Below are 13,847 nucleotides of genomic sequence, written 5' to 3' on the forward strand. Positions count from 1 at the left end.
AAAGAAGTTTCCTGAATAAAGTGGATGCTTCGAAGGCCAGCGTAGCAGGGGCAGGGGTTTGGGGCCCATGGTTTCAGGGGACATCTAAGTCAATTGGCATAATAAAATCTATTAAGAAAACATTTTGCATCCCACTTTGGAGAGTGGCATCTGGGGTCTTAAATGCTAGCAAGTGGTCATCTAAGATGCATCAATTGGTTTCAATCCACCTGGACCAAAGGAGAATGAAGAACATCAAAGACACAAGGTAATTATGAGTCCAAGAGACAGAAAGGGCCACATAAACCAGAGAAAACATCAGCCTAAGAACAGAAGAACTAGATGGTGCCCAGCTACAACCGAAGACTGCCCGGACAGGGAACACAACAGAGAACCCCTGAGGGAGCAGGAGAGCAGTGGGATGCAGGCCTCAAATTCTTGTAAAAGAGCCAGACTTAATGGTCTGACTGAGACTAGAAGGACCCCGTAGGTCATGGTCCCCAGATCTTCTGTTAGCCCAAGACAGGAACCGTTCTCAAATCCAACTCTTCAGACAGGGATTGGACTGCACTTGGGAGAGAAAATGATACTGGTGAAGATCGAGCTTCTTGGATCAAGTAGACACGAGACTATGTGGGCAGCTCCTGTCTGGAGGGGAGATGAGAGGGCAGAAGGGGTCAGAAGCTGGTCAAATGAACATAAAAATAGAGAGTGGAGGGAAGGAGTGTGCTGTCTCATTAGAGGTGGAGCAACTAGGAGTATATAACAAGGCGTATATAAATTTTTATATGAGAGATTGACTTGATTTGTAAACTTTCACATAAAGCACAATAAATTTTTTTTTTTTAAATACTGCATATCAAAGAGTTAGATCTTCTGCAGTGGAGTCACTGGGAGGCTGTGGGGGTATAGACTATACTATGTGACACTCTCAGAGGGGTGACACCAAAATGGCTAACTATAAAATTTTTGTGTACTGTTTCAACAGAAATTTATTTTTTATTAAAAAATGCCTGTAGTTGTAACAAAACATTTTTTTGTAAGCCTAGCTTACACGTATCAATGTAACTACAAGGCTAAAATTCTATGCTAATTTACTTTTTGAACCTCCTAATTTGCTCTGATCAGAGCTGTGATTATTACTCAATTATAATGATGCTTTGAATCGCATGGTTTCCACCTGCACATGCTACAAGTATGCACTGTTGTTTTCGTTGCTGCCAGTGCTTTTATAGTCACTGAATTTCCCAAGTTTTCTGGTGTTTTAGCCACAATACTGTGGTAATTAGTATTTGTGAAATATATCAATAACTTCTTTGAGAATGAAGTAGTAATTAAAGGAAAAGAAGGAGCGATATATGGGAATTACGATTTACAAGTAACATTACTACAAAAAACATTACTAAGGATTCTGTAAGGTCTGATACTGGAAAAGTCTAGGGCGGCGGGGGAGGGGGAATGACACCATGAGTTACCACACTGGGTGACACCAACCATAGTGATGTCACTGATCTTCTGGGTTCCTGGAAACCAGATTTGACCCATTCAAAATTCTCTTTTCCATATTGTTTACAAGCATAATACTGTTGTTATTAGGTGCCGTCCAGTCGGTTCCAACTCGTAGCAACCCCACAAACAAAAAAATGAAATGCTGCCCAGTCTTGTGCCATTCTAATAATCATTGCTATGTTTGAGCCCACTGATGCAGCCACTGTGTCAGTCCATCTAGTTGAGGGTTCTCCTCTTTTCTGTTGACCCTCCACTTTACCATGTATGATGTTCTCCTCCAGGGACTGGTCCCTCCTGATTGTTGTTGCTGTAGTTAGAAGCCATCCAGTCGGTTCCGACTCATAGTGACCCTATGTACAACAGAACAAAACACTGCCTGGTCCTGTGCCATCCTCACAATCATTGCAGCCACTGTGTCAACCCATCTCATTGGAGTGTAACTCTTTTTTGCTGATCCTCTACTTTACCAGGCATGATGTTCTCCTCTAGGGAATGGTCCCTCCTAATAACATGCCCAAAGTATGTGAGACAAAGTCTTGCCATCCTTGCTTCTAATGAGCATTCTGGTTGTACTTCTTCCAAGACATATTTGTTCATTCTTCTGGCAGTCCATGGCATATTCAATATTCTTCGCCAACACCATAATTCAAAGACGGCAATTCTTCTTCGGACTTCCTTTTTCACTGTCTACCTTTTGCATGCATACAAGGTGATTGAGATCACCATGGCTTCAGTCAGGCCCACCTCAGTCTTTAAAGTGAAATCTTTGCTTTTTAACACTTTAAAGAGGTCTTTTGCAGCAGATTTGCCTAATGCAATGTGTTGTTTGATTTCTTGACTGCTGCTTTCATGGGCATTGATTGTGGATTCAAGTAAAGCAAAATCATTGACAACTTCAATATTTTCTCCATTTACCATGGTGCTGCTTATTAGTCCAGTTGTGAGGATTTTTGTTTTCCTTGTGTTGACATGTAATCCATACTGAAGGCTGTGGTCTTTGATCTTCATCAGTAAGTGCTTCAAGTACTCTTCACTTTCAGCAAGCAAGGTTGTATCATCTGCTACATATTGCAGGTTGTTAATGAGTCTTCCTCCAATCCTGATTCTGCCTTCTTCTTCATATAATCCAGTTTCTTGGATTATTTACTCAGCATGCAGCCTGAATAGGTATGGTGAAAGGATACAACCTGCTGCATAGCTTTCTTGACTTTAAACCATGCAGTACCCCCTTGTTCTGTTTGAAAGACTGTCTCTTGGTCTAAGTACAGGTTTCTCATGAGCACAATTAAGTGTTCTGAAATTGACATTATTCATAATGTTACCCAAAATTTCATTGACTATGCAAAGACAGTCGAATGTCTTTGCGTAGTCAATAAAACACACGTAAACACCTTTCTGGTATTCTCTCCTTTCATCCAGGATCCATCTGATATCAGCAATGATATCCCCTGTTCCAAGTCTTTTTCTGAATCCAGCTTAAATTTCTGGCAGTTCCCTGTGCATGTACTGCTGCAGCCGCTTTTGAATGATCTTCAGCAAAATTTTATTTGTGTGTATTATTGATGACATTGTTCCATAATTGCCTCATTCTGTTGGATCACCTTTCTTTGAAATGGGCACAAATATGGATTTCTTCCAGTTGGTTGGCCAGGTAGCTGTCTTCCAAATTTCTGGGCATAGACGAGTGAGCACCTCCAGTGCTGCAACCATTTGTTGAAACATCTCAATTGGTATTCTGTCAATTTCTGGAGGCTTGTTTTTTTGCCAGTGCCTTCAGTGTCTCTTGGACTTCTTCCTTCAGTACCATCAGTTCCTGGTCATATGCTACCTCCTGAAATAGTTGAATGTCAAACAATTATTTTTGGTACAGTGACTCTGTGTATTCCTTCCATTTTCTTTTGATGCTTCCTGGGTCGTTTAATATTTTCCCCGTGGAATCCTTCAACATTCCAACTTGAGGCTTGAATTTTTTATTCAGTTCTTTTGGCTTCAGACGTGATGAGTGTATTCTTCTCTTTCAGTTTTCTCTCTCCAGGTCTTTGCACGTTTCATTATAATACTTTAGTTTGTCTTCTCGAGCCGCTCTTTAAAATCTTCTTTTCATGACTTTGACTTCATCATTTCTTCCTTTCAATTTAGCTACTCTGCATTCAAGAGCAAGTCTGAGTCTCTTCTGACATCCATTCTGGTCTTTTCTTTCTTTCCTGTCTTTTTTGTTTATTTTTTCTTGCTTTCTTCATATATGATGTCCTTGATGTCATTCCACAACTCCTCTTATCTTTGGTGATTAGTGTTCAGTGTCTCAAATCTTTTCTTGACATAGCCCTAAATTCAGGTGGGATATACTCAAGGTCATGCTTTCTCTTGTGGACTTGTTCTAATTTTCCTCAACTTCAACTTGTGTATGAGTAATTGATGGTCTGTTCCACAGTCAGCCCCTGGCCTTGTTCTCACTGATGATACTGAGCTTTTCCATTGTCTCTTTCCATGGATGCAGTCGATTTGATTCCTATGTATTCCATCTGTCAAAGTACACATGTATAGTCGCCGTTTACTTTGCTGAAAAAAGGTATTTGTGATGAAGATGTCGTCAGTCTTACAAAATTCTATCATATGATCTCTGGCATCATTTCTATCACCAAGGCCGTATCTTCCAACTACGAATCCTTCTTCTTTGTTTCCAGCTTTTGAATTCCAATCACCAGTAATTATCAATGTATCTTGACTGCATGTTTGATCAATTTTAGGCTGCAAAAGTTGGTAAAAATCTTCAATTTCTTCATCTTTGGCCTTAGTGGTTGGTATGTAAATTTGAATAACAGTGGTATTAACTGGTCTTCCTTGTAGGCGTATGGGTATTATCCTATCACTGACAGTGTTGTACTTCAGGATAGATCTTGAAATGTTCTTTTTGATGATGAATGCAACACCATTCCCCTTCAATTTGTCATTCCCAGCATAGTATACCATATGATTGTCTTATTCAAAATGGCCAATACCAGTCCATTTCAGCTTACTTAATGCTTAGGATATTGATTTTTATGCATTCCATTTCATTTTTGACAACTTCTAATTTTCCTAGATTCATACTTTGTACATTCCATGTTCTGATTATTGATGTATGTTTGCAGATGTTTCTTCTCATTTTGAGTTGTACCACATTAGCAAATGAAGGTCCAAAATGCTTGACTCCACCCATGTCATTAAGATCTATTCTATTTTGAGGAAGCAGCTCTTCCCCAGTCATGTTTTGAGTGCCTTCCAACCTGACAGGCTCATCTTCTGGCACTATATCAGATAATGTCCTGCTGCTACTCATAAGGTTTTCACTAGCCAATTTTTCAGAAGTAGCCTGCCAGGTACGTCTTCCTAGTCTGTCTTAGTGTGGAAGCTTCACTGAAACCTGTCCACCAAGGGTGACCCTGCTGGTATTTGAAATATTGGTGGCAAAGCATCCAGTATCACAACAACACGCAAGCAACCACAGTATGACAAGCTGACAGACACATGGTGGGTCCCTGTTGATAACACGCCCAAAATAGGTAAGATGAGGTCATGCCATCCCTGCTTCTAAGGAGCATTCTGTCTATACTTCCTCCAAGACAGACTTGTTCGTTCTTCTGGTAGTCCATGGTATACTCAATATTTTTCACCAACACCATAATTCAAAGGCATCAGTTCTCCTTCAGACTTCCTTATTCATTGTCCAGTTTTCATATCCATATGAGATGAATGAAAATACCATGGGTTGGGTCACTGGCATTTTTATCCTCAAGGTGACATGTTTGCTTTTTAATACTTTAAAGAGGTTTTTTGCAGCAAATTTGACCAATGCAGTATATCCTTTTATGTCTTGACTGCTGTTTCCATGGCCATTGATTGTGGATCCAAGTAAAACAAAAATCCTTGACAATTCCAATCTTTTCTGCATTAATCATGATGTTGCTTATTGGGCCAGTTGTGAGGATTTTTGTTTACTTTATGTTAAAGTGTAATCCTTACCTAAGGCCGTAGTCTTTGATCTTCATCACTAAGTGCTTCAAGTCCCCTTCACTTCCAGCAATGAAATCTAATAACCAAATCAAATCCATTGCCATCGAGTTGATTCCAACTCATAGCAACACTGAAGGACAGGATAGAACTGCCCCATTGGGTTTTCAAGGCTGTAATCATTACAGAAGCAGACTGCCGCATCTTTCTCCCGCAGAGCAGCTAGTGGGTTCAAACTGTTGTTGACCTTTTGGTTAGCAGCAGAGCACTTAACCACTGTGCACCAAGGCCCCTTACAATCCTAATAGGGCCATATTTTTTTTATCTTGAGCTACCTCCTTTTTTTTTTTTTACCTCAAGGAGAGCCATGAGGGTGTTTTTTTTTTTTTAAAAAAAAAACTAATTTAAAAATTAAATAGAATCATATTGTTCTTTGATTTATTTTGGTAGGCTAATTGTTTTATGAATGACCTTCTTAGACCTTTCTTCACACTTTACCAGATTTCTTTTTTCTTCCTTTTTCCCCACTTAGGTTCAGTTTATACTTTTCTGAGTGACACTGTGGTTTGATTGTAGCTTTGAGGCTTTCAGTATCACTCAGCTGCTTTGATGTATGGCTTTGGTTATGCTACTTTTTGCCTCACTAGAGATGCTCTTTTAAAATTATGTTCCAAAGTTATCACCTCCAAGAATAAATACATTGCAGGTTTCATCCTTATGTCATGGGCATTTACTTGGCCTTGATACAAGGAATCTATAGGTCAACATCCTTCTATTTTTTTTTTTTTTTTAACCTTCTGTTGATGTGGCTCCTTCAAACCTTTAAAAGCCAAGTGGCTCCTTTCTCTTGGTTCCCCAAACCAAACTTCTGCTACTACTGACCAAGGAGAGAATAGGTGATTATGTTCAATATGTGAATCTATAGTTCTTTAGTTAAACACACTACAGTATTCCCTGTTCAACCTGAAAACCTTTTCATGGTTGTCCTTGTTGCGGTTGTTTAAAGACTACTGATACAAGTGTCCTCAAAAGAACTGCAGTCCATACATTTCACCGATAATTCCCGGTTAGTAAGAATTAAGAAATTAACTAGATACATAGAACAATGAAGATTGTTTATTCTGGCATTACATAAAACACCAATTTCTAACCTTTGCACTTTGCCACACTCTGAAATTTGAATGTTACTTACAATTTCCACCACCTGGTGATAACATAGTTGCCATTGCTTCTCAGCATGAATCAGGTTGTTATTCTCGGTTACACGACTAGAAAACTTCAACCTCTCAATGCTTCCTTAAGAATACTAGTCCTGATTACTGTCTGAGAATCTTCCATTGACACCTTCTGGTAAGACTGGGGAACCAACATCAATACTTGCAGAAAGGGTGTTAGAAGCTTAGAAGAAAATCCTATAGAAAATAGTGGAGCCCCCTTTAAAGAAATGCTGCATCCCTGAATATTCTGATGCCACAGAGGTTTATATTAAGTAGTAAAACACAACCTAAATACTCTGAATCAAAAAATGATTTAGAAGACTTGACTTTGAATGCAAAGAAGTTTTAGGACAACCGTAACAATTTATTTTGCCTGTTTGTTTTCCTCTTATATATATGCACGAGAGTGAAATATAACAGAAATCTATGTCTAAAAAGAGAGTTCTTCCAATAAGAAGAATAAAATAAAAATTCTAAGTGGTGAGAAATATTTTATCATAGTTTAATTGGTACCTAAAATAATTATGCACCCCAGTCTATGGAATTTTAGATTTAACGAAATTCCAAAGCAGATAATTGGAAACAACCTAAATGTCCAAAAATAAGGGAATAATTAAATTAATTATATAAATAAATAATGGAATGCTATAAGCAAGTCACATTTCCCAGTCTTGTTAAACAGTTTTATTGAGATATAATTCACACACCGTAAAATTCACCCATTTAAATGTACAATTTAATGGTTTTTAGTATACTCAGTGTTGTGCAAGCATCACCACAATTTAAGAGCATTTTTATCATCACAAAAAGAAACATCACACCCCTTAGCTGTCACCTACCAATGCCCCATCTGTCCCTGTCCTAAGCAATCATTAATCTACTTTCTATTTCTATATATTTGGCCATTGTATATAAATGGAATCATATGTGTTTTTTTGTGATTGACTTCTTCAACTTAGCGTGTTTTCAAGGTTCATCTGTATTGTAGCATATATAAGTACTTCATTCCTTTTTATAGCTGAATAATATTCAACTGTATGGATATACCAGATTTTGTTTATCCACCAATGAGTTGATGAACATTTAAGTCATTTCCAGTTTTTGCCTATTATGAATAATATTGTTATGAACATCTGTGTACAAGTTTCTATATGGTCATACATGTTCATTTCTCACTAGTTTTTTTTTTTTTTATACAACTAGGAGTGAATGGGTCAAATGGTAACTCTATGTTTGACTTTTTAAGGAACTTACAGACTGCTTGTCCAAAGAGGCTGCTCCATTTTACATTCTCACCAACAGCAAGTCAGGGTTCTAACTTCTCCATAACCTCATCAACACTTGTTATTATCCGACTTTTTGATTCTAACCATTCTAGTGGGTGTGAAGTGATATCTTATTATGATTTTGATTTGCATTTCCCTGATGACTAATGATGTTGAACATCTTTTCATGTGCTTACTGGTCATTTGGAGCCCTGGCGACACAGTGGTTAAGAGTCAGGCTGCTAACCAAAAGGTCAGCAGTTCCACTCCACCAGTCGCTCCTTGGAAACTCTATGGGGAAGTTCACCTATAGGGTTGCTGTAAGTCGGAATTGACTCAACAGCAACGGGTTTGGTTTTATTTTTTTGGTTATTGCTCATTTATGTGTCTCCTTAGGAGAACTATCTACTCAGATTCTTTGCACATTTTAAAAATTGGGTTATTTGACTTTTTATTATTGAGTTGTAAGAGTTCTTTATATATTCTAGATACTAGTCCCTTATCAGACATCCGATTTACAAACATTTTATCCCATTCTGTGGATTGTCTTTTCGTTTTCTTTATAGTGTCCTTTGAACCACAAAATTTTTAATTTTGATGAAGTCCAATTTATCAATTTTTTTTCTTTTGTACCCTATGCTTTTGGTATCATATCTGAGAATCTATTGCCAAATCCAAGGTCTTGAGGATTTAATCTTATAATTCCTTCTAAAAGTTCTATAGTTTGGGTCATGAAGATTTACTCTTATAATTCCTTCTAAAAATTTTGGCTTTTAGACTCTTAGACTTAAGTCTGATGCATTTTGAATTAACATTTATATATGGTGTCAGGTAAGGGTTCAACTTCACATTTTTTCATGAGGATATCTAGTCATCCCAGAACAATTTGTTGAAATGACCATTCTTTTCCCACCGAATAGTCTTGGCACTTTTGTCAAAAATCAATTGACCATAGATACAGGGGTTTATTTCTGGACTCTCCTTGCCTCTATTCCATTAATCTATATGTCTATCCTCATGCTAGTATAGTACCACACTATTTTGATTATCACGGCTTTGTAGTAAGATTTGAAATTGGGAAGTATGAGTCCTCCAACTTTGTTTTTCATCAAGATTGTTTTGGCTCTTTTGGAGTCCCTTGAGTTTCCATAAGAATTTTAGGATCAGCTTGTCAATTTCTGTTAAAAGAAAAAAAAAAAAGCTGGGATTCTGATAGGGATTGCATTGAATCTGTAGATTAATTTTGGGAGCACTGCTATCTTAAAAATATTAAGTCTTCCAATTTGTGAACATGGAATGCCTATTTATCTAATCATTTTGAATGTACTAGCGGAATGGTATGATGTAAATATATCACTGGAAAAACAGAAAAGTGATATTCCTTAGGTTATAGAATTAAGAATCATTTTGATTTTATTTTTATGCATTTGTTTTTTTCAAATTTTTTATGAGACTATCTTTCGTATAACCAGAGAAAGATTATTTTCAAAAGGAAAATATTCTTTAATAAAATATACTCACAATATTTCATACACATCCAATATGCTTGAGGATAAAAATGCTTAATAGAGATTTTCAATATACATGAACATACCACTGTTTATTCTTGGTCATTTATTCACCAGAATTTGCTGATTGTGTGCTACTTGGCACACTCTGTGCTAGGTCCTGAGTATATTGTTTGAACAAAACAGACGTGATTCCTTCTCTCAAGGAAGCTACATCTAGTGGGAAAATGACAATAAACAGAAACACAAAGTAGCAAATAGAAATGAAGTTACATGTTGTAAAGGGTACTTTGAAAGAAAGCAATCAGGCACTGTGATGGAGAATAATGGCAGGGTAGACCAAAGACACTTCCATATAGCGAGCAAGACAGTAACATCTGAACTGAGACTTAGGAACTAGATATAAGTGTTGGTTTTAGATATTTTTCAAAATGTTCAAGATAAGTACTTTATTACAATTAAGGGTAAAAACAAGAAACTTTGAAATTCCAAAGGGAAGATCATTTCAATGACTAGAATAATACCTCCCATCTTATAACATGATCTTCAATGCCATAAAATGTGGGGTCAAGTGGCTGTAAGGTTAATGAACTGCACTGAATGAGCCAGATATGGTCCCACTGTGCAGTCCAAATCCTTCCCTGTCCCAGCTGCGGTTTGGTGCCACCTGATGGTGGTTGTCTGCTCTAGCTTAACTATCCATGGGGATGATTCTGGGTCTTTCTGGCAGGTGGGGAGTTCCAGGATAGAGGCAAGAAATCCAGGATTCTCCAGTTACCTGATGCTTTTTTTGTCAGCCCGAAGGAGAAGGCTCAGAGCCTCACCCTGTACCTCCTTGCTTCCTGAGATGATGTACTCTGACATTTCCCCTCTGGCCTCAGTCTCTCTTCCATTTATCCCACCTTCAAACATAAAACCTTCAATCCACTCCTGTTTGAGAATGAGGGGTAGGCAGAGGACTGGAGCCAATACAGGGGAATTTTAGTTATAATGGGGATTTTATTATACTTATTGGTTGCTACTTGTTTATCCAATATCGATTCTCCATTCTTAGTAACAGAATTCGGATTTCATTTAGGAAGCAATGTACCCAGCAGAATTACATACTTCCTAAGACTCTTGTAGGTACGCATAGTTATGTGATGCAGTTGAACCAATCAAATGTCAGTTAAGGGATTTGGGAAAGCTGTCTTTTAAGTAAAGCCTTCTTTTATTTCTTTCACCCAAGAATATGGAAATGAGGCTGCATATAGAGGAATCATCTTAAGATCATGAGATAACCGTGATGATGAATGCTTTATGCAAAGCATGGTGATGCAGAAAAATGGAAGGAAGCAGAGGCATTGACGCTATTGTGGAGTGCCAGCCTGGATGGCTCACCTCCAGACTTCCACTAGTGAGAAAAGTCAACCCATAACTGACTATGGTTAGATTTCTATCACACAGGGCCAACTAAAGTCCTAATCGATACTGCTGCCTACCATGAGCATGAACTCAATATTCTTCAAAGAATCTGAGGTTTTAAATGTTCTAATATAAAATCTAATGCTCATAGTTACAAGACAAAAAGAAAAAAAAATCACAACAAGCCAAAAAAAAAAAACCCAGTGCCGCGCAGTCAATTCTGACTCATAGCGACCCTATATAACAGGAGTAGCGTTTCCTTCAGAAAGGAAGTCATTAATGCCCGCTATCCATTAACTCCAATTCCCAAGCCATACCAAATAATATATATGACAGGTAAAACTGTGTTTACTATAAAAACACAAGTTACTTGGTGCTCTTTCTCAATGAGATTATCATTCCTAAGCTCCTATATGGAAATTCTGGCAGAGTAAATTAATTTCCAGGGCAACCCCACCCACGGTAAAAGTTACAGCTTAGGGTCCATTAATGCACATACCTTTAACTTTCAATAAGGTAGACACATTAAAGTGATGTGGTTAAAGGAATGTTAACAGTTTTTTCCACTTCTGTCCACTGTATTCTGAAACCTTTTTTTACCACCATCTCCTTACACACAATGCCTCCGCCTCCAAAACAGTCATTTCATTTTGCTTACAAAATACTTTATCCTTTCAAGTGAATATGGCTACTACACAAAATAATATGATCATTTACACAGAAGGTATGTAGTCTAGATAAGGCAACATATTAATAGGCCAGAGTAGAGGGAGAATTCTGCTAGCCTTCTATGCGAACTATTGCCCATGTAAAATTGAATTCTTTTTGCACCCCTAGCTTGAGAGTGTAGATTGCTTTCATTATCACAAATGAGATAACAGCTTTTGAAGTAGGAAAGCAACAACAAAATATCTAAACGCTGTAATAGTATTTTTTTTAAATCGAAGAATTGAAAAAAAAAAGGAAAGATTTCCAGATAGAAATCTATGTGGGGTTAACTAGAATTACTTTTTTTTTTTTATTTCAGAACAGAATTACTATATAAAGTTTTCTGCTATGTTTCTAATGTTTCCCAGTGAAATCTTTAAAAAGTAGTAAAATTCAAAGAGTTATCATAATTGGGTCAAGAGTTGTGATTATTTTTCTAATTGTCAGATACATATTAAATAACATGTTTTAGAGATCTTTTTTAAAAAGTCCCACTTTTTTTCCCCCTCTAGGTAAACAAGAACAATCAGCAAGACCCAATCCTAATTTTGTGAAAGAATCTCTACCATCACCCAAACAAAGGCTTTAAAGAAACATGTAACGCACAACTTTAGGCTGCCTTACTTCACTGAAGGCAATTCAAATTTCAGCGCGCATTGTCTTCAGCGCCCTGTGTCAATCTTTCATAGAAGCATATTGTAAAACACTATGATTGCCTTTTTCACGGCCAGCGTTATAAAAATTTAGGGAAGTTATAAAAATTTAGGCAGTAGTAATTATTTAAGGAGCCCTAATTTTTTTTTTTTTTTTAGTGGCGCACTGGTCAAGCTAACTGAAAGGTCTGGGGTTGAAACCATCAGCCTCCTCAGGAGAAAAGAATGAACGACCTCTCCCTTAAAGATGACAGGCTAGGAAAACCTGTGGGATAGTTCTACTCTGCCAGATGGGGTTGCTATGACTCCGAATCGACTGGACGACGGCAGAGTTGTTGTTTTTTGTTTGTTTTGTGTTTTAGTAATTATTTGGCCAATCCCTACCAGCTCCGCGGTAGAAAGCCGCAAAACCGCCGCTGTAGAGGTTTTGAAAGCAAACACCGCTAGGGTTCTGAATGGAGGCGCAGACGCGCCCAGGAGACACCTCCCAAGGTTCACCTAGTTAGCGGGTGGAGCTGGAGTAGGGAGCCGGCTCTGTATTCCAGGCTCACTTCCAAATCCGCAGTTTGCGCCTGAGCGCTTCATTCCCCCCAGGCTAGTGTGAATAAACCGGTACTGGGTGTGAAACTAAGCCCATCCTTTGGGCTCTGAAGTTCGGAATTCAGGATCTCTGTGGCTCATGAAAGTTCTTTACGGCTTGTTTTCATGCCCGACTTTGTCACTGAGAGCGCATCCCTCTCTCGGTCGCGCCCGGGGGCTGTCCACCAAGCAGACGGACAGATCGCTGCCCGGTACCACCGCATCTTGACACCCAGAAGCCCAAGGCTACCGGGCAGCGCCTCCTACCCGGGGAGGGCGATCAGAACTCATTTCCCCACAGGCAGGATTCCTTGAATCCGAGATCCCAGGGCCCCGTTCCTTAGACTGCAAGAGGAAGACTTGCATTTAAAGAGATGTCTCCCAACGCCCAGACAAAGACGACGCTGGGAAAAGTTGGACCAACTGGCACCTCCAAAAGGCGAGCAGAGCAGCCTCTCGGCCTCGGTGGCCGAGCCGGCGACGCCCTCCCAAAGTCGCAGCCAACTTTTCCCGTGCGCTTCCGAGCAACTTGCTGCAAGTTGGGACGGAGGGGCAGAGGAGAGGTCAAGGGCAGCGCCTAGGGGCTGGTCTAGTCCCAGCCGGTTCCCCGCACCTCTCCGCCTACCTGCTGATGTATCCGTCCCCGTCGCCGTCGCACGTCTGGAAGAGGCGCCGCATCCTCTCCTCTTCGCCAGTGCTGGACGTGTCGCTGCTGCTGCTGCCGCCGCCGCCGCCGCTGCTGCCGCCGCTGGCGCTCCCCGTCGCGGCCGCTGCGGCCGCCATCATGCGCCCGCTCCCTGCTCGGGAGGAGGAGGACGCGCGGCAGGAGGAGGAATCCGTGAGGCGCTGAAGCTCCTCGCAGCCCCGAACCTGCCTGACAACGGAGCATGCCCAGTGGCCGCCGGGGCGCTCTGGGCGAGGGATTCCACCTCTCCGGGTTTTGCCCGGGCGGGGAAGATGGGCGCTCCGGAATCGCCCGAGTTGGCACCTTAGGGGAGAGGGAGGAGCGAAAGGTGGCTCAGGGAGCCAGGGAGC

The 13,847-nt window shown here is 39.7% G+C and overlaps 1 protein-coding gene across 2 annotated transcripts in view; it reads right to left on the reverse strand.

Moving 5' to 3' along the window:
* MCC (MCC regulator of WNT signaling pathway) overlaps positions 1 to 13,612 on the reverse strand; it is a 542,131-nt gene extending 528,519 nt beyond the window's left edge. For both annotated transcript variants that reach the window (XM_064275031.1, XM_064275022.1), the window contains exon 1: positions 13,438 to 13,612. In XM_064275031.1, the coding sequence (XP_064131101.1) occupies positions 13,438 to 13,598 (161 nt within the window). In that variant the 5' untranslated portion in view covers positions 13,599 to 13,612. The remainder of the gene's footprint in view (positions 1 to 13,437) is intronic.
* Positions 13,613 to 13,847: the final 235 nt, after the last annotated feature.

The sequence above is a fragment of the Loxodonta africana genome, chromosome 2 (genome assembly GCF_030014295.1).
Source record: "Loxodonta africana isolate mLoxAfr1 chromosome 2, mLoxAfr1.hap2, whole genome shotgun sequence".
NCBI lineage: Eukaryota > Metazoa > Chordata > Mammalia > Proboscidea > Elephantidae > Loxodonta > Loxodonta africana.